We start from the raw sequence: 21,786 nt of genomic DNA on the forward strand, positions 1-21,786 counted from the left end.
AAAGGTAATGTATGATCCTAGTCTGGTTATTTGGCTTGTATTAATAGACATACTTTTTGTTGCTTCATTTCCAGATGTTGTCTGCTGGAGAGAGTAATAAAGCCCCCCATGTTGAATCTGAAATGTCAGTTGCTGACTTAGAAAAATCACAAGAAAAAGAGATGAGGGGAGAAAAGCCTGTTTCAAGGCAAAGTTTAATTGTAGGTGATCAAAGTAACGAGGAAAGTATGCTTCGTTCACAGCCTGATCATTGCCACAAGAAGCTGGTAAGTATTCAAAATACAGGATATATTCATTAGACTTGCATGTGATATGGCTGTTTGAAAGAAGGTCTTTCCTTACTTTCCTTCCTTTAGAGGTTTCTTAATATTATAAATATTGCAGAAAGAAACATTAGAGAAGGGACCCCTGTGATTCTGTGATTCTGTAATCCACAACTCTAAGACAGTGCCAGTTTGTTTCCTGTTATGGCAACCTAATAGTCGTGCAACCTCTGCTAAAACTGAGCACTCTTCAGTGTACACTTTACTTTTAATTGTAAGAAAAGGCTAAAGATGCTAAAACAAAGAGAAGTGGATCAGGTGGAAAACTTCAGAGAACATCAATTCCATAAGAACTTGAAGGATTATCTTTCTAGAGCCCTTTCCTGTTTTAAATAGTGGTTTATCAGAGGACTTCCCATAACCAGGTGTTTAATTTGGTTAAAAGGAAAAGAACAGCTAAACAGTAAACAGCTTAGTTTTGATGGATGTTCTTAACCTTCCTAAAGGCTTATGCTCTGAGAGTTTGTGAACAGACAGGAATTTCAGAAACAAAGAAACTTGGAAACTTCATTCAGGAAGACACATGAATTTTTAGAGGTTTCTCAATATTACATGTATTGTAGAAAGGGACATTACAGAAGGGACCAAATATTAGAGAAAGAAATGAACAGACAAGTTGCCCTAGTGACATGGATATGATTAAAATGTTCTAATTGGTTTTTTTTTAGATTCTGAAGAAATGCAGACTGAAAAAAGGGACATTTTAGCACGCTATTGCAAATTCATTTCACATGTCTATTTTATGACTCTTCTATCAGCTAAGTTTTGCTTAGCTATGAAGTCATTAAAATAGCAAAGAACAGAAATAAATTAGTTAATATTAAACCTCTAGGGCTAAGGATGTCAGTTTAATTCTCTTAATAATAATTTTATGGAATATGTTGTAAGAATTTTCTTATGATGAAAGTCTAAAGTGATGATATTGCATATTGTTGGCTGCATATCTTCCTCGTAAAGGAAGTTACCTCAATTGTTGTGCAGAAGATGATCACTAAGACTGTGCATTGTGATCTGGTTGGTAACTCGTTAATAGCTGATAGCTCTAATTCCATCCTAATGCTGGAATCTTCCTTCTTTCTGGTTTTGTCTACCTCAGAGATTGCCACCTATTCTTTACAACCTGTTTTACAACAGTGTAGTCTTTAAAGATTGTATATGCACTGGGGGTGTGTGTACATAGTTAATGTGTCAGGAACATAATCTTTCACTGTAATGAGTATTTTGTAGGATGCAGGTGTTGGCCTGGCTGTTTCTCAGTGTATATCAGGAACACTGAGATAAGCATTCTATAGCTTTTTAATGAAAACTGAAGTTGTCCCATTCCTAGCTTTAAGCAGTTTGATATTCTTGATAGGCTTAAAACGGATGAGGAAACCAATAATTATGACTCACTAAATAGCTATTATTAACATTAGTTAATGTTTGTCATTTATTAGAAATAGTTCCATAACCAGTTATTCAAACTGATCTTCAGTCTTCTTTTTGTGTGTTCCTATTATCTGTCTCAAGAAAGTTTGGAATTATTCTTTTTTCCCTTGCTCTCCTGTTAAGGTTTCTTACTATACATGATTATATGCATTTTTATAATGGCAAAATTATTTTTAGCAAGACATTATTTTCAGAAGGAGACACGTGGTAGCATTTTTAATGACATATCCTTGTGTTCACATGATATTTTCTTGTTTTGTCTTATATTCCATTCCGTCAGCAAGGTAAAGCTTCATTACAGTGTATATCTAAAACAAATTTTAAACACTTTAACTGTACATTTATATTGTGCTGTGAATAATTTTACATTTGCAAACATTTATTCATATTCTCTTGTTGTACTGTCTTCTGTTGTCTTTCTAACCAAAGAGGCAGATCCTATTGTCTTATGAGTTGTCCATGGACTCTATTAACGATCCCTATCAGAGACAGAGGTTAATGAGTGCAGCCACTGTTATTACAGATAACATGAGTAAGTCATTAATTCTTCAGTACTTTTTTCAACTCTGATTGTGTACCTTGACTGAAGAGAGCAAAATATCACAAGCAATTGTTTAATAATGAGTATGGGAAATTAAAATCTAAGTTTCAATGAAATTAATATTCTCAGATCACATATAATTGCAACTGTAACTTGACATTGCCAAGCCTAAATCACATCTGATTGCTCTGCACAATACAGTCACTGGGATTTGTGGCTGAGAGGAAGGCAATGTTGTCACTGTTTTTAGTAAGGCTTTCCAGAGTATGTTTGTATCCCTGTTGGGATGTTAAGATCTGCATGGGTGAGCAGCCAGCTAATCAGAGAACTGGCTGGATTCTTGGGCTTTGAGAGTCTGGTGGGCATGATACTTTTTACTGAGGGTTAGGTAAGCAAATAGAGTACCACAGAGTGGTATCTTAGGATCCTTTCTGTCCTACTGTTTTCATCAGTGACCTGGAGGCAGCAATAGGGTACTTGCTCTCAAAATTCACAGATGACACCAAACTGGGGGAGACTTGTTGATACAGGCAGGGCAAGGGACCTAGGCAGACTGATGGCACAGGCCAACAAAAACCTGACAAAAATTCAGCAAGGACAGACTTCTACATAAGTACAAGAATCTCTTGCAACAGTATAAACTGGGAGCTAGCTGATTGCCTGAGAAGCAGCTCTGCAGAACAAGCCCTTGTCCTTTTGCAGTCCTTTTGGGCAGCAAGCTGAGCATGAGTTCAGCAGGGGTGGCTAACAGCATTCTGGGCTGTATTAAAGGCAGCATAGCCAGGAGACTGAGAAGAATGATTATTACCCTTAATTAAACGCTTGTTAGAGCACATACTGTACCCAGTTTTGGTTCCCTACATTATAGGGAATACCTTGGAAAACTAACTTATGTTCGGCAGGGTGCCACTAAGACAGCTAAGGACTGGAACACTTGCTTTGGGCTGAGCTGATTCAGTATTGCAAAGAGAAGGCTTAAAGGGAAAGTTATCAGTCTTCTAGAACGTGGGACAGTGTTTTGAAAAAGATGGGAGTGGGCACTTCTCTGCTTCTGTGACCATAAGGTACAACTGACAGAAAACAATTTGTATGTTTTCCCAAATACAGCAAGTTATTTCTCCTTAGAGCAGGTATGTTCTCATCCCCCAGGATAATGGCAATATGAACGAGTGAGTAATATCACCTGTTTCTGTAATCATGGAATTTGTTGCTTATGACCTTTAATTAGCCTGTGAGTAGGTGGTGTAGCGTGAATGAAACAAAGTTTTTCAACCATACTATTTTTCTCAGAAGATAGGAACCAAAGTGTGAAAATAAATACCAGTATTGGTCTTTTTCTTCATACTGTGAGATTACTTGTATGTCTCTTTTATCATTTAGAGCAGCAAAATGCGAAGGCGAGATTCGCTTCGGTTTGGAAACGTCTTGTTCAGAAGTATCTGATTTGGAACTGTTGCCCATTCTGGAGAGCAGTCAAAGGGAAGGTGCAATTGATAGCTTTGGATCCACTTGTCGATCTCATAATCATGATTTGCATTATAGTGAATACTTTTTTCATGGCTCTGGAGCACCCTGGCATGTCTCTTTCTGAAAAAAGATTGATTTGCATAAGTGACAAGGTAAGTTAGGTCAGTCACAGATCAAGAATGGAGTTATAGCTCCAGACTGACTGGTCAGTCTCATAAAGAGACATACATTTTCAGTGACTTTATGGTGAATTTCTTTTTCCAGGTTTTCACCGTGATTTTTGCAGCAGAAATGGTCTTGAAAATCATCGCCCTAGATCCATACTACTACTTTCAGCAAAAATGGAATATTTTTGATAGTATAGTTGTGATGATTGGCCTAATAAGCTTTCATGAAAATATGACATTTTTCAGGCTGGTAATTATGTCTGTATTCTTTTTTAGAAGTACTTGCATTGTATAGATTTGTGAAAACATTGCAGTGGAAATACCCTCAAATTATTTTATTGTTCTCTTTGTAAGCAAATAGTAAGCTAGCATGAATGTTAAATTGGAATGAATATTAGATGCATGGCAAAGAATATATGTAATATGTTTATTATGCTGTGTATATGGGATACTACAAATGCTCTGGCAGTGCTCCCCCTTGGAGATTTGACTTAGCAGTAAGTTCACCACTTCTCTGTTAGGTCCATAGAGTGTCAGTAATCAACTACATTTTAGATTTTCAGATAAGAAAATGTGTTATCTGAGCTTAAAGATAGCAAAGGTGCCTTCACTACTTGTCTTTTCCTAGGTGCATTGTGGCTTTCCTCAAATAACATGGCTTTTCTCAAGGCTTAGATTTAGGAGCAGGCTTCTCAGTGTCTTAGATAAAGGGCTGTCTCTCAGATACTGTGTACAATGTCATTTTTTAACTAAGTTTTTTTTTACTACACCCTTGCTGTGAATTCAGAATTATATCTGAACTTAAGTAGAAAACTTTTGGATCTGAGCAGCTAAAAACCTTTATATGGAGGGATGAATTATGATGGGTGGTGTTGAATTTGGCAGTGAAGGCAGCGTGATAAACGCAGGGTCTGTTTGTGTGTTTGTGTTGTGCTGTTTGTGTGCAGTTCTGCCTCTCATTGTTCCCTTGTGTTTTACTTGCAGCTCAGGATCTTCAAATTGGCAAAGATGTGGCCAGCCTTAAATACTCTTATGAAAATAATTCTAAACTCAGTTGGTGCACTGGGTAACCTCACTCTGGTTTTGATTATCACTGTATTTATTTTTGCTGTAGTAGGAAAGCAGGTTTTGGGCAAATGTTACAGTGCTAACTTCTACAAAATAAGTACAACCAAGAACTTACGCTGGCATATGAAGGATTTTTGTCATTCATTCCTGGTCATATTCCGAATATTATGTGGAGAATGGATTGAAACCATGTGGGAATGTATGGAAGTGGCTGGACAAGGGCTGTGTCTTCCCATTTTCTTGCTAGTCCTGGTGATAGGAAACTTAGTGGTGAGTTTCAAGCTGTTTTCCATCCCTACTGAACCAAGCTACGTTGGCATCTTTTTCCCTTAGGTAAATGTTATCATTTGAAGAGTATTCCTGCATTTCAGTTTTCTGGATGTTAGCCGGTTTCTATGGTTTCTATTTGCAATTTTTCATTTATTTCCATGTCTTTCTTACACAAGAAGTAACCAATAATTAAAATACACAATATGATTCATTCTAATAAGAGCACAGACATGCAGCACTTCCCATAATTCAGTGGTAATTTGCTTTCTTCATCTTTTGTGCTGCTAAGGTCAAGCAACAGAACTGCTTTAAATGCTTACCGACTTACCCTTAAAGTATCAAAAGGCTACAGTACCCAGATTGTCTAGACTGCATGATTTAGATTCATTCTAATGTATGAGTTAGATTTTTTTCTTCCTGTTTGTCCATCTTGCATCCCCTAGAAGCTGAAACTTTCTGGAAAATTCTGCATCTTTGCATACCTTTTTTAGAAGCATAATACATAACTGTATGCTTTGGTAAGAACACTCCATTACAGTGAGCATTCATTCTCATTCTGTTACTGACTGGAAGAAGAAATTTTTTTCGTATGCTCAATTTGATAGCAGAGCAGTTGATGAAAGAGAGATTTTTATTTATTTATCTATTCGCCCAAGAAGGGTTTTCTGATCTTTTTATTTACTTATTTATTTCTGTTAGAAGTAGTGGTGTCTTCAGCTTACTTTATTTCCTTCAAGGTGCTCAACCTATTCATTGCCCTGCTGCTGAGTTCTTTCAGTACTGACTCCTCACCGGGACAAGAGGAAGCTGAAAAACAGAGTAAATGTGAGATTGCCATTGCACGGATTTGTAAGGGCCTGCAGTCTGTGAAATTGAGAATTTTGGATAAATGTGGCAAAAAAATGGAACGAAGCAAAAAAACAACAGCCAAAAAGAAGACTTTGGGAGAAAGTCCCTTCAAAGACTTAGAGAAAAATAACTATGCTATGACAGATGTTGGAAAGGATGCAGACAACAGTTGTTTTGACATTGGATGTTATAATAATGAAGAGAGTTCCTCAGCAGAAGGGAAATACGAAGGCTCTTTAAACTACCATAGTGGCCACATTCCCCTTGCAGTAGCAGAGACTTACACTGATGAAGGTGATGATGAGCAGAGTGTATACACAGAAGGAGAATACAGAAAATGGGTAAGAAATATTAATGATAGAAAATGTGCTGTAACTTGCATCTGCAAATACAGTCTTTAAGGCACTGTTGTAAATGTTATTTCTTCTGTCATCTCCACAGTTTTACTTTTTGTTCTTCTAGTAGCTTCAAAATGCAAGAGCTATTCAGCAATCTCAGTTATTCAGCAGGAGAAGTTGGGTATCTACTTTTTCATTATTCTTCTCAGTGGTAGCTGTAAATCTGTTTATAGCTATTTTATTTCATTTTATTATTGTCAATTGCTAAATGAAGTTTTATCAAGACAGACATTCTTATTTTTTGTCTCCTTAGCCTTATCGATGGCATTTGGATATTTTGGAAGACAGGTCTCTAGTTGTAGTGCTCAAATGTTGCTTCTCAGTTGTTCGGAAGCCAAAGCAAATGCAAATAAGATCTTCACTGTAAAAACAAACAGAAAAACAAACCAACGTGTTTGATTTTTTTTTATCCCTTGTTCTCCTCTGTGATATTTTAGATTCTCTTTTGCATATCTTAATTTTATTGCAAAGGGCAGGAATAAGCTTAATCTATGGGCGCTTAAGTGCAGATACCTAAATGCATATAAGTTCTCCGCAGTCTTTTGCCAAAAGGTGAACCAAAAGAAGCATTGCAAGACCTTCTCAGACACTTTGTGTGAAGGATGGACCAGTACAGACTGGCTAAAGCTGTTAAAGAAGGAACTTCTTTGAAAGTTATTTGCTAAAGCAAGGTAGAAAGCATCTTAGAGTAGCTTATGATATTTGGGCTCAAAGTGCAGTAACTTAGCATTATGCCGTGGCAAAAATATGAAAAGCAGATGCTAATCTCGCTTAGATTGTTATATGGTCAGTGTCTAGGTGGACTTCTAGAATTCATTTCCTATATTTTTGATCACAAGAGGAGATATTGTCTTATATTTGGGCAAATTTTCAAGAAGCAGAAATTGTTGATCACCTTAGAGTCATCTTTGACAATTTGAAATATGTTTTGGATTGCATTATGGGTTACTTTGGTTATTTTTACGTGTTATGTACTGTCTTCATTTTACATCAACAAGAGGACTGAGAGCTGTTAGGGATCACTGAGCTCTTTGGTCTCCAGCCAGAAAGAGGAGTCCACTGCAATGAAGCTGTAGAGATTGCAGCTGAGCCTCTACAGTGGATGCAGGAACCCATCACTGGGATAAATGTATGTCTTGAGAAATGATATACTTTCACAGTATAACCACAGGACAAAAGTGTTTGAATTGAGGGGAAAAAAAATACTTTCTACATGCCTTCAATTGGTATTATATAATTCTCTATAAAAAGACAGACATGCTTAATTTTGTGGATGCTTTACACTTTGATAAATATTTATTCCTTCAAGAACAACTCTCTGGAAGAAAAAGGTGGAAAATCAATTTTTTTGCATTACTTCATTTAGGAAGACAGATTGAGACACCGAGAGCAATGCCGAAACTCAAGTCTCCTGAGTCAGATTTCTTGGACTTCAGAAACGTACAAAAATAAAGAGCAAGAAGAGGTATTTGTAACAGTTACCATCTTCTGAGTGTTCTAGTGATTAACATTTTCATTCTTATTCAGCAATAACAGGACGAGCATTTTCCAAAGTCTTAATTGTGCAGAAGGTGTTGCTTTGTGACAGTAATTTATAACAGAAATCATGGAATTGTTAAGGTTAGAAAGACCACTAAGGTCATCTAGACCAACTGTCAACCCATCACCACCATGCCTACTAAAACATGGAGCTTTGAGTCTCATGAGCAGCCATTGCTAACTGTGTAACTAAATATATTACTTTCTTTTTATTACTTTCTTTTATTACAATTAATAATTTAATTGTAAAATTAAGCAAGCAGCACTCTTTAAACTCAGTTGATTCACTCATCAGTTTTGTAGGTAACTGTTTGCCATCATCCTTCAGTGTAAAAATTTATTCTCTAAAACGGGTCCACTCAAATAGCTCCTCATCTAGAAGCTATAGATTTTAGCTTAGCTAACGCAGTGTAGTTCCACGTTAATAAATATATATATATATATATATATATATATGCAAAAAAAAGTGAATATTTGTAGCTTACCACCCAAAAACAAAATGGGAATTCGGTAATTCTGAATCATTACCTCCAAGCACTTCAAGATGTGCTGGTTTTAGATAAAATTCCCCGGAGTTTTACTTGGTGTAAATTACTTAATTATATAAATGTGGGTTTAAATCATTTTTGTCTATGTCAATGAACTTAAGTTAGTGTAGACCATCATGGCTGTCAAAAGAGACAGTCCTCTCTTTTCTTGGGTTCTTATTCCTGTACCTGTCCCCATGCCTTGCCTTTCCATGTCAGGGCACTTACAATTTTGGGCTGATTTATGCTTGTTTTCCATAATGACTTTAGTTTTATTTATTCCTTTATTTGAAAGAGAGGGAGATTTTATTTAGTTCAAACGTGCTTTAAATGCACAGGGGAAAACATTATTAAACATTATTAAGGGAAAAACAAACAATTTTCTTCTTCGCCTTCTTCTCTGCAGGGATTTGATGTTGGTAGCTATTCTGAAGCCAGCACCGTGGACCCAGTCACTCTTATAGACCTGTATCCCCAGCCTAAAAAAACACATTTACCTAAGGACTGTTGCACAGAAAGTAAGTATATCTTATATATCACAGGGATACCAAATGAACTAATATTCAAAGGTATCTGTTTGAATGTTTCCAGATTGACAGATGTCATTCTCCTGAGCAATTTGTACAAATAAAAAGTCAAATAAATATAGCCAGAGCCAGCACACAACTGGAGCAGGACTGAGATGCCTGAACACAGGCATTTAGTTCTGTCCGGAATGCCTGAGAGTATCCGTGATAACTGCATAGAGTTGGCAGAAGTGACACAGGCACTATAGGGTACCCCAATGGGCCTAAAATGGATCTAAACACCTGTGTTTAGGCTGGGAAATGCTGTCTTTGGAGTGTGATTCACGCTTAGATTGTGACACCAGGCTGTAGTTGAGTGTATGTGAGTGAGGGCATTTAATAAGGCACTTCTGAAGGGGCAGATGGAGGTCAGCCACGATATACATCTTGACTTCTGGTATCTGAAGTGGCATTTCAGCTGTCTGAAATCTCAGTGCAGTGGGTGAATATCTACTCAGTGCATCCAATGGAATTTAAAAGACTGTCTGGTTTGTCCCAGCATGGACATCTATATTTAATTGCCTCAGCAGCTCCTTAGACTGCGTGGACTGTCATGTTTCAATCATGTTACCTTTGAAGATGAAAGGATGTGCAAAATAGCAAGCAGAAGCTTATTGCAATGTTTGTGCAGAGCAATCAAGTGAAATAATGAATAAAAGTAATAATTTACTAAACCAGTCATAAGGTCATCTCTCTTTTAACAGCAAAAAGCATAAATGTGAGATAATAAAACCAGCTAGAGTTTTTCTACAGAGCAGTGATGCTTTTTCATATGGAATACTTGTGTGTTTGTATACACAAAGCTTTCTCTGCTTTTTCCATGTATGAAATACATTATAAAAAGCAGTTCTGTGTGCCTACAGATGTTGTCTTTTCTTCAGCTGTAGGTCCCTCCAGCCTCAGCAAGGTCATATGAGTGAAACAGCACATTCTTTGTGCACTCTTCATACACTTTTTACATTCTGTGGCACTGTATTTTCCATTAAGCTCATATGTTTTTTTTTTTTTTTTTTTCTTTTCAGGTTGTGTCAAACATTTTCCTTGCTGCAGCGTAGATATCACTAAGTTTCCAGGCAGCACTTGGTGGAAATTTAGAAAAACCTGCTACAAAATTGTCAAACATAGCTGGTTTGAAAATTTTATCATTTTTATAATAGTACTGAGCAGTGCAGCACTGGTAAATTTCATTTAATTTCTCAGACTTTGAATGGAGGGTTGTCAACTGGTGGTGGTGGAAATGGGTGGATAGATCACTAGAAATATTGGCCATAGGAGACATGAAGTGGAGATGGAGGTAGTATGATAGAGAACTAGAGGATGAAAGGAAGTAGGAAGACATTGCCAGAGGATTGGTGAGGAAATAATGCAGCTATTAAAGGAATTGGGAATTGATTGGCAGTATCAATAACTTACAAAAAATTGGTAGAGCAGCAAATCTGTTAAAAGCAAGTGAACAAGACTATGAAGTGATCACACAATAAAGCATTTTCCAAAATCCTTACTGACAGCAAGGATTTTCAGGGGTTTTGTGAGGAATTCAAAACTTCTGGAAAGAACAGACAAGTTGTGTGTTGTGTTTTTTCATACCTGTATTGCAACTCTGCAGATTGACTGAAGGTGGTGGCAGCTTTGGGAGGTTTAGGCCTGAAAGCGATTGGTTAATGTGTTTAATTTAAACTTAGCTATGAGGGATTTCAGAGTTTAAAAATTACCTACTTATTTGGGAAGCTAAGATTTTTGGTAGCCATATCAGGCACTCATCAGGTGCTTATTGAAGAAGTCTAGAACAGAAATAACCCGAAGTTTTTCAACCAATCTAAAAATGGTGTTTACTATTTAGATTTTTATTTCTACACATAAAAATAAGTTGCCAATAGCATAACATGAAATGGGTAGAATAAACCATACTGTGCAATTCTAAAATAATTTACTGTAAAATTACTAAACAGCCTTAAAATTAATTCTGAAATTCCAGGCATTTGAAGATATTTACCTTGACAAAAGAAAAACAGTTAAGAAGCTCCTTGAGTATGCTGATATAGTATTCACTTACATCTTTATTATGGAGATGCTTCTGAAATGGGTAGCTTATGGTTTGCACAGTTATTTCACAAATATGTGGTGTTGGCTCGACTTCATCATTGTGTGTGTAAGTATTATATTGAACTTACATTTAGAATTCTGATTTTTTTCTGTATAAAGAACTATATGGAAAATTGGATTGAGATTAAACTGGATTGTAAAAGACAGTTTCAAGAAACTGAAAAGAATTGCAATCAAATGGAACTGTAGACAAATTTAAATGGAAATTCTAGGTGATAACAAATTACTTAAAAGTGTTTTATTGCTGTTGTTGAGGACTATCTCAGTTACATAAATCTTCTCCGTAGTAAAGAGAGAGTGCAATTAGCAATCAGAAATGAAATTGAGTTAGTTAAGATGACAGAAAAATGTGAAAGTGCTGGCAGCTCCTTCATACAGAAACAGAAAAAAGTACAGTTGCTTATTTAAAGGAGAACAAATTTAGATTAATAAATCCTGGCAGTTATAGAATCATAGAATCACAGGGTTGGAAAGGACCTACAGGATCATCTAGTCCAACTGTCCTCCTGTCACCATTACTACCCACTAAGCTACTAAGCCATATCTCGTAGCACCTCATCCGGATGCCTCTTGAACACCGCCAGGTTTGGTGACTTCACCATCTCCCTGGACAGGCCATTCCAGCTCCTGACCACTCTTTGAGTGAAGAAGTTTTTCTTTTATCAAATCTAAATCTCCCCTGGTACAACTTCTGGCCATTTCCTTGGGTCCTGTTTGTTGTCTGGGAGAAGAGGCCAAACCTCTCTTCATCACAGCCTCCCTTCAGGCAGTTGTAGAGTGCAGTGAGGTCTCTGCTGAGCCTCCTCTTCTCCAGACTAAACAATCCCAGCCCAACTGTGAATACTCAGAAATTTCAACAGAAAAATCTAACTGTGACTGTATAAAAAGAATGTAAAGCATGACTCTAGCAATTACAGATCAGCAGTTTTCACAGCGAAGGTGACCAAAACAGTGGAAGAGCATGAAAATATTGAGTGACTAGATAAGAAGATAACAAATTCAGATAGGAAGAAAGAGACAAATTATGACATTGGGGAAAAAAATAAACCCTAACTATTGAAAGATTTTTTTCTAATGCTTTCAGCTCAGTTTCTGTCTTATGAGGATTTAAAATCAATACTGTCTACCTTTTGGAACAAAATATTTTTTTTTCTATAAAGATGTGGACATGACATGAAATTACTAGATATGCTTCTGAGAATAATTATAAAGAAAAGGAGAATCATTTATTTGAATACTTTCAAACCTTATATTCTGTGGAATTACCATAGTTGCATTTTTCTTGTTATACTGACCTTCTGAGGTATTACAAGAACTGATTTTGAAAGAAAAGCCAAATAGATATATGTTAATAAAAATGAAAGAATGCCATTATTTGAAAAATGTCTGAAAAAATAAAATTACATTACCTATTAGGTATAGCTGTGAGTAAATATTGTTAGCATTTGATTTACTGATCAGAGCTACAGTCACCATTGATCTGTGATTGTCTACAAACAGAAATGGAGTAAGCTTTTGAATGCCAGTTAATAATCTCATTTTCAATTCAATGAACACAGATTTCTTGTGTTTCCTGGGGGCTAAGAAAAAATTCAGAACAAAGTTCACAGTGTTCCTCTGAGAGTGCCCTGAAGTCTCTCAGGACGCTGCGAGCACTGCGGCCTCTACGAGCTTTGTCAAGATTTGAAGGGATAAAGGTATGGATATTGGGAGGGGTGTGTATGTTCTGGAGCAGGTGCATCTGAAGTTATTATGAGATAACATATGTGATGTGATGTGATATAAATTAGCTGACCTATGTCAGATTACAGAACGTGATGAGATGCTAAAGTCAGGCCCCAGGATGGCTATTGAGCAAATTCTCCTTACAAATGTGAAGGACAAGAAATCAGATGAAATCAACCAGTGTGAATTTATGAAGATTGTCTTGATTATCCTCTATGGCAAGATGTCTGAGGAAGGGAAAAGTTATCCATGGTCTCATATGGAGATTAAATATGGTTTGGGTAGATGAACTAAAATGAAAATTGGCTGAACTGCTAAGTTCAGTGTGCAGAATTGAGTTCAATCCTAGATCATTATTGATGGCTCAGTGCTGGGGTCCATATTACTTAAAGCTTCATTAGCAATCTGAATAATGTAGCTGGAGAGGTGAAGGGTATAGCTCGTTCTGTCAGAGGAAGAGAAGATTAAAAGGAAGATCACTTGAGATCTAATTAGATAACAGATCTAATTGTTGTCTTTAATTACCTAAGTTACAGAAAATTGAACTAAAGTTTTCTGATAGGAATGCATGGGGAAGATGAGAAAGAATGAGTTGGCAGCGAGTGATATTCCTATTAAATAAGATAATTGTCATGCGGATGTAATCGCTTGCCTAGAAAGATAGTGGAACCTCCATCCTGGGGAAAAAAATCAGAACGTGACTGGAGACCCTAAACAATATGATCTAGGTTGGAACAGCTGACGTGTGTTCCTAGTGTATTATGTACTTCTAGTGAATATTACCCAAGGCCAAGATAAAATTCTTGGAATTTTCTCATAATTCTAGCAGTGATCTATTTCCAGAGCTTCATTATGTCCCACCACAAAATGACAAAAAAGGGTGAAAAGAAATAGAAGATAGTCCCAAAATTCCTACTGGCAACAACCATGGTCCTTCTTGTCAGCATTAATGTGATGGATTCTTGAATGTGAGTTTTTGTTGCTTCTTGAGCCAAGTCTACCAATGTTGCCAGCAGAGACACTCAAAAGCTGGAATCTCATTTTCAGTGGTATCAGTTCTGTAAGAGATCTAATGCATACGCAGTCTTACATTCACCTTGTCCTCAAGCAAACCTAAATGAAGAAAGAGAGCTAACAAAAAAAAAAAATAAAATCAGTCATGTTGGAAACCTAATTGTTCTGCTTCTTGTACTGTTTGCAGTCAGTTCCTAATGGTTATCACGTGAGGCTCATTTTGTTGTGGAGGTCAAGCTCCTGTTCTCTTACAAAACTTCTCCAACATAAATGAGGAATATTTATGGCATGGTAGTATATAAGGACAACCTGTTCCCCTATACCTGTCTTTAGGGTCAAGAGCCACTATAGGCTACTTTTTTTAATGTACATCTTCTACTCAAGGATAATTTTGGTTGCCATCTGTTCTGCTTCCTCAGAATGACAAGACAGATAGCACAAGATGTTAAGACAAGCTTGGTGTCAGCTGAGGGTTGGCTTTAAATATGTCATCAGCTAGTTTTTCTGTGAGTGAGAAGCTTCGTAGATACCAAAGAAAAAAGCAAATGTTTTCGAGGGAGAGGGAAGGTGTTCTACTGAATGTGACAAGTTATTCTTTCTTTTCATTCATGTTATTTGTTTAAGGTTGTTGTGAACGCCCTTTTGGGAGCTATCCCCTCGATCCTGAACGTTTTACTCGTCTGTGTTGTCTTCTGGCTCCTGTTTAACATTGTAGGAGTAAAACTACTTGGAAAAAAATTTTGGAAATGCGTGCCTGAGGCAGGAGAGAACAGAGAAGTTTACAACAAAAATGACTGTGAGAATTATGGAGGGAAATGGACAAATAGTGATGTAAACTTTGATCATGTTGGGATGGGATACTTGGCTCTTCTCCAAGTGGTAAGTTCTGTAAAAATATACTCAGCTTCACTTTCTTCAGGAAAAGAGCAGCCCAGCCACAGGACGCCACTGCACTTGTTTTTCTTGCTGAAAGTGATGATATTTTCTAGCTTAAATAAATATTTTTTCATGCTTGTAAGCTGCTCAGTGCCTGATACAATAAACTCTTACATATGCAACTTTGTTTCATGGCTTTTTGATTTTTATTGCAGTTTTGATAAATATACCAACCCTGAAATGTTCATGGATTTAAAGCACTCATATTATCTTGAGCAAAAGTTAGTTTTGTGTTGGGGAACAGAGAAATAGCTCAATGCAGTTTGTTTGTATTTCTGATATAAAAGTCATGAGGTGTCTGGATGCTAACTTACTGATCTTAGTACCACAAGAACATGATGGAAACACCTTTTGGAGTGCTTCTTCTCCCCATGTTCCATCTAAGTGTTCCTTGCCCTGCATCCTCAAAGCCTTCTAGAATCCTCAGAAATGATAAAACTGATGTTAGTCTTAGAATTTATTTTCTGTCTTTTAGGATATACTTGCCAGTTGAACATAAACTTTTACTGTTTTCCAAGAAATACAGAATTTACAAAAACCTTGATTAAAACAATTAATGGTTCACACCCATTTTTTAAAATTTGTTTCTCTTTACTAATTAAGTAGATCACTAGAACATTTTTGTAGCACACTGCTCACTTTTCTTTGACTGTAAACACATTTATGTTAGCTCTACCTCATCTTTTATTTTAATTTTAATTTTTTAATTTACTTTTAATGAGAATAAACTCAGTGATGTAATTATTTTCAGGCAACTTTTAAAGGCTGGATGGACATTATGTATGCAGCAGTGGATGCACGTGAGGTGGGTCACTTCTTCTCACTTCTTCTCTCTTCTTTCCTCCCCACTTTTTTGTTTTAGACATGCAGTGTAATTTTTCAGCTTTATTTGCATTATCAAATGAGAAATACATTCAGATCAGTGCTTTACACAATGCAGTGAAACAGAAGTCTGTGGAATACCAAATACCTGGCACTTAGATGAGAGAAAATGTGTTGAAATAGAGTGATACTGCACAAGATGTTGCATGTTTTATACAAGTCTTTTTTAGGAACAGAGTTGAGGAGATCTTATGGGGATTATGCCTCTGAAGCAAATTTTCCTTCATGTTTAGCAGGTATTTATGAAGGCTTGTTCCCTATGTTAGATATTCTTACTATTCCCCATTTCTGAGTGGTGTTTCTTACTCTCATTAGTACAGTGTGTTTTAACTTCTACATATTTAATTTCATCTGCTATTTCGCTATTTCCATTTTCATTCAAACACCAATCATGAAGTAGCTGCTAATTAAAAGTAAGATCCTTGCTTGAACAGTTGATCGTAGCGAGCTAGCAATTTGAATTGCTGCTTGTCTGGGGTAGTGTTCAAGAGGTTGGTAACTCCACCAAAATGTTTCAGCCTGAGTTGTTTTTCTGATTCAGGCATTTGCAGTATCCCTTCTGATTGGAAATTATTATTGATTACTTAAGTAATGTGCTAAAGCTAGGTTTGGCATCTTCCTTTACAAAGAGCTACAAGACAGAACAAGACTTGTTCCACATGTAAATGTTTAAATACAAAAAAAAAAAAAGTGTATTCTTCCCTACAATAAAAAAATAGTTATTATAGATTGGAAATAACAAAGCTGTTATTATCTAATTTTTACTAATATTTTTTCCTTTTGTAACAGGTAGATCAACAGCCAGAATTTGAGGCATTCTTTCCTATGTATATTTACTTTGTGATTTTCATTATTTTTGGATCTTTCTTCATGCTGAATCTCTTCATTGGAGTGGTTATCAGCAACTTTAACCAACAAAGGAAAAAGATAAGTACTGTATGAAATAATTCATGTCTCTTGTAATCCCAATTTGATTGAGTCTGTGCCAGTTTGGCATGTAGATTTATACAGTTTTCAGGTAACTACTTATAGAGATCTAAGGCTTGGTGAATAAAAGGCTTGGTGGCCTTTTATGATGGAGTTACAGCATCAGAGGATAAAGAGAACGTGATGTAACCTACCTGGACTTGTGCAAAGCATTTGACACTGTCCTGCATGACACTCAGGTCACCAAATTGCAGAAAAATGGATTTGATGGATGGACAACTCACTGGATAAGGAATTGGGTGGATGGTTGCATTCAGAGAGTTGTGGTCAGTAGTTCAGTTTCCAAGTGGAGACTGGTGACGAGTGGCATTCCTCAGGGATCAGTGTCGGGACTGGTGTTATTTAACATCTTTGTAGGTGACATGGACAGTAGGATCGAGTGAATCCTTAGCAAGTTTGCAGATGACACCAAGATGAGTGGTACAGTTGACATGCTACAGGGAAGAGGTGCTATCCAGAGGGACCAGGCACCAGGGTCAGTGCAATCTCAAGCACAGAGACAGATTGGGAAGAGAATGGCTTAAGAACAGCCCTGAGAAGAAGGATTTGGGAGTGTCACTTGATGAAAGATTTGACATGAGCCTGCACTGTGTGCTTGCAGCCCAGAAGGCCAACCATATCCTGGGTTGCATCAAGAGAAGTGTCAAGAAGTGTGACCAGCAGGTCGAGGGAGGTAATTCTGACCCTATACTCTGCTCTGAGACCCCACCTGGAGTACTGTGCTCAGTTCTGGAACCCCTAACACAAGAAGGACATGGAGCTGTTGGAACAGGTCCAGTGGACTTCCCCTATGGGGCTGGCTGAGAGAGCTGGGGCTCGCTTCCCCTATGGGGCTGGAGAAGAAGAGGCTCCAAGGAGACTTCATAGAGGCCTTAAAGTACCTGAAGAGGGCCTACAGGAAACCTGGGAGGGACTTTTTATAAGGGCATTCAGTGACAAGATGAGGGGAAATAGTTTTAAACTGGAAGAGGGTAGGTTTAGACTAGATATCAGGAAGACATTCATTACTGTGGTGGTGGTGAGAGGCTGAACACATTGCCCAGTGAGGTTGTGTCTCTTCCCTGGAAGCATTCAAGGCCAGGCTGGATGGGGCTGTGAGCAATCTTCAGGGAAGTTTCCCTGCCTATAGCTGGGGGGTTGAAGCTAGATGATCTTAAATGCCCCTTCCAACCCAAATCATTCTATGATTGTGCTTTAAAGACTTTCTGTGGACAACAGAACAACCCTTTTTGCTGAGTGGAAACACCTAACAAACATGGTAAGGATGATTAAACCCCACAAATGCTGATGGCAGAAGTGGCAGCTGTTTTCCTGGTGAAGAAACTTGAAAAGTCCTTGTTAATCAGAACTTTTTCTAAAACTAGTTTCGTTAAAAAAATAAAAATAAAAAAAATCTAGTCTTCAGTAAATTACTCTACAAATTAATTTATTAAGTTAAAAAAAAAAAAAAAAAAAAAAAAAAAGAATTCTGTAGTCAGATCCAAACCCTCGGAAAAAGACAGATAACCATCTAAAGGCTCCTTAAAGCCCAGGAGGACTGCTTCCTCTCCATATTGTACTGGATTATCTAAAATTTTTATTAAGTCAGAAGCTGAAGGAAAAATCTTGAAAAACAAAGCAAGTGAAAAGCAACAGTTAGCCTTCCCTGGTAAACTTTAGCATCTGGAACCTTATTTATTATCAAGCTTATTTGTTGATTGAGTTCTGTCCCTGATTCATTTAGGAACTTAATATATCCATAATAATATGGGTAATTGAGTCCATGAATCCACTGGGGAGTCTTATAATAAAACAAGTAAGCATTTTGTTGGTAGACTGACAGGGGGTTTGCAATTTCAAGGTACACATATGAAAGACAGTCTCCACAGGAGCAATTTCATTATTTCCATAGACTGAATTTTTCATCATTTCCACAAGCTGACTTCTACTCCAAGCACCAAAGCACTGCTGCTTTGGGTAGAAGATAAAAAGGCACACAAGAAATTTGTTGTCTTTCTGCATCTGGTCAGAGAAAAGATATGTGTGAGGGGCAACTGTCCAATTTCACAGTCATAATTCCCTTTTACAACAAAGTACCAGGCATGATCCCAGCTGACAGCAATAATGTTAGTTAAGCAACTGATGAGCCCGAACACTTTCTGGAGTTATATGTGGATTTAACACTTTTTTCTGAGTGCATGATCTAAGTGTGTATTTTTTTTTTTTTTCATTTCTTTTCTCCTTTTGGGGGGTTTTCATTGTGATAGATTGTAATAAATGTAAATTGAATTTTCAGAGGTCTTGCTAGAGCGATTGGGAGCTTGGATGCCCTAGGAGATGTTGTTACATGCTGGTTTTACGAAATGCTAATCATTCAGTGATTCTGTGATGGCTTCTCCTGGATAATTGCTAAGTAATACAGATGGCATAGGCAGTAAATAGAACAGTACCAGAAATTTGTGGTAAAGAGAATCCTACAGAATTCAGTCCCAAAGTGCTTTATCTTCCTTGGTAACTCAGCCATGCACTTCTTTTCTTCTTCCCAAAAATATAAATGAAAAGCATTTTATTGATGAGTTCTTCTGTTGTGGTTAAAATATGAAACAGGTTCCTCAGAACTTCAGGAGGGCTCTCCCAGCTGAGGAATCTAACTCAGGAATACTGACCAGAATTGATTTTCACCAAGCTCTGATCATTTTTTCATCACCCCTTTTCAAAGAAAAGGAGAAATACTGAAAGAGTTTCAGAATTCAGAATTTTTGTGTGTTATTTTTGTTGTCGTTGTTTGTTTTCAACATAAACTTGCTGGTGTTTTTTCAGTCAAGTGCCTAAGCTTCAAGTGATTAACAGTATTCTTTCCCTCTACTTAGGTGGAAAAGATCTCTTTTTGACTGAGGAACAGAAAAAGTACTATAATGCCCTAAAAAAACTCGGATCCAAGAAACCTCAAAAACCCATCCCAAGACCATTGGTGAGACCATTCAAAATGGAGCATGGTAGAAAATATAAAGATGGTGTCCAGTTTAAATTGTGCAGCAGGGCATCTGGAACTAAACTTACAAGTTGGAGCCCATCATCAGCCTATAACTCTGCTTATACTAAAATGTCTGTTTCAATAATTATTCCTATGCACAGAGTTTTCCTTTTGTGTAGTTTTGTTCTAAGGAAATGCAGTTGCATGATACCTCAGAATACTTGGCCACGTACTGAGTGTTATCTTAAAATGTCCAAAGAAATCCACTAAAATGCTTCTAGCACCATATTGTTAATTTTTTATTGTCTTAAATTCGAACCAAAAATTACTGTTTAATACTTGAATGTTGCCTGAGTCTTAGAAGTAACATGAATCCATTCTCTCTCTCTCCACAGAATGCATTTCAAGGATTTTTCTTTGATATAGTGTCACACAAAGCATTTGACATTAGTGTGGTGACTCTCATCTGCCTAAATATGGTTGTGATGATGGCAGAAAGTGACAATGAAGATGTCAGGGATGTTCTTAAAAGGATCAACTACTTCTTTGTGGCAGTATTTACTGGGGAATGTGTCATAAAAATAATAGCCTTGAGACATTACTTCTTCACCATTGGCTGGAACATATTTGATTTAGTTGTTGTGGTCCTTTCACTAGTTAGTAAGTATCAACTGCTGCTAGATCAGATGGTGTGTCTTAACATTCAGCCAAATTTCAAAATGAAGTAACAATTGACATATATCTGATAAATTCCAGGTCCATTATACAAACCATACACAAATTGATTCCTTCTAAAATGTTACGTGCTATTTTCCATTGTATTTTTTGCAGAGTATTAAAAGAAAAATTCTTTCTTTCTTTCTTTCTTTCTTTCTTTCTTTCTTTCTTTCTTTCTTTCTTTCTTTCTTTCTTTCTTTCTTTCTTTCTTTCTTTCTTTCTTTCTTTCTTTCTTTCTTTCTTTCTCTCTTTCTTTCTTTCTTTCTTTCTCTCTTTCTCTCTTTCTTTCTTTCTTTCTCTCTTTCTTTCTTTCTTTCTCTCTTTCTTTCTCTCTTTCTCTTTCTCTCTTTCTCTCTTTCTCTCTTTCTCTCTTTCTCTCTTTCTCTCTTTCTCTCTTTCTTTCTTTCTTTCTTTCTTTCTTTTCTTTCTTTTCTTTCTTTTCTTTCTTTTCTTTCTTTTCTTTCTTTTCTTTCTTTTCTTTCTTTTCTTTCTTTTCTTTCTTTTCTTTCTTTTCTTTCTTTTCTTTCTTTTCTCCCTCTCTTCCTCCCTTCCTCCCTTCCTCCCTCCCTTCCTCCCTCCCTTCCTCCCTCCCTTCCTCCCTTCCTTCCTTCCTTCCTTTTGCAAGTATGAGTTTTATTGAGTAATTACCAGAATAGCATTTTAATGAAGCAGCATCTTTTCTAAGTTGTGGTACTTACGTTGTGGTAGTCTCAATGTTTTTCTACTTTTGATTTGTAAGTAATCCAAGTAGCCATCATTTTCTCAGTAAAAGTAATTTGGGGTTAAAAATTCATTTGTATGAAAAACGGGAGACTTTTATTTCCAGGACTTTCCTTTGAGAAGCCAGATCATGAGAGCTGGTGAGGAAAGCTTAGGAAAATTGAATAGCTTAACACCATTCTTTGTCTGCATGACTGTCTGTGGCTGTGGAAACTCCTCTCATAACCTTTGCGCAAAGAAGGCGCGTAGTAAAGAAAAACTGGTCTGAAAAACTGTTTTCTGTTTCATCCCTATTCACGGAAGCTATTCCATGAAATCTAAAAGACTGCTGGTTCTTAGGTCATCTGTTTGTAATCATACTTTGCTACTGCTGAAGGCAACGGTAGGATCATTGGAATGAATTGTGATGGAGGATTAATAGTGATAGCAGTTTTATTTTCTTTTTCTCTGGTCTCTCATCTGAATACCAAGCATTATAGTCAATTTCAGCTTTTAACATCTGGCTCATGCCAGCAGGAGCAGTTGGAAAGCAGCTAGAGGATGAGCCTCGTAGCATAGAAGCCAAATGATTTGTAAAGGGTTTTTTAAAAATACTACCATGCTTCA

At 36.9% G+C, this 21,786-nt stretch overlaps 1 protein-coding gene across 4 annotated transcripts in view; it reads left to right on the forward strand.

Moving 5' to 3' along the window:
* Positions 1-21,786, forward strand: part of LOC128085842 (sodium channel protein type 5 subunit alpha-like) — a 43,490-nt gene that overhangs the window by 19,369 nt on the left and 2,335 nt on the right. For all 4 annotated transcript variants that reach the window (XM_052693760.1, XM_052693763.1, XM_052693761.1 and 1 more), the window contains 16 exons: positions 75-266; positions 2,181-2,283; positions 3,673-3,911; positions 4,024-4,176; positions 4,911-5,264; positions 6,002-6,454; positions 7,878-7,976; positions 8,984-9,095; positions 10,166-10,320; positions 11,119-11,292; positions 12,806-12,943; positions 14,610-14,864; positions 15,673-15,726; positions 16,593-16,734; positions 19,640-19,740; positions 20,139-20,403. In XM_052693760.1, coding sequence (XP_052549720.1) covers positions 75-266; positions 2,181-2,283; positions 3,673-3,911; positions 4,024-4,176; positions 4,911-5,264; positions 6,002-6,454; positions 7,878-7,976; positions 8,984-9,095; positions 10,166-10,320; positions 11,119-11,292; positions 12,806-12,943; positions 14,610-14,864; positions 15,673-15,726; positions 16,593-16,734; positions 19,640-19,740; positions 20,139-20,403 — 2,989 coding nt within the window. The remainder of the gene's footprint in view (positions 1-74; positions 267-2,180; positions 2,284-3,672; positions 3,912-4,023; positions 4,177-4,910; positions 5,265-6,001; positions 6,455-7,877; positions 7,977-8,983; positions 9,096-10,165; positions 10,321-11,118; positions 11,293-12,805; positions 12,944-14,609; positions 14,865-15,672; positions 15,727-16,592; positions 16,735-19,639; positions 19,741-20,138; positions 20,404-21,786) is intronic.

Source organism: Tympanuchus pallidicinctus, unplaced genomic scaffold (genome assembly GCF_026119805.1).
Source record: "Tympanuchus pallidicinctus isolate F22 unplaced genomic scaffold, pur_lepc_1.0 scaffold3, whole genome shotgun sequence".
In the NCBI taxonomy this organism is placed as follows: Eukaryota; Metazoa; Chordata; class Aves; order Galliformes; family Phasianidae; genus Tympanuchus; species Tympanuchus pallidicinctus.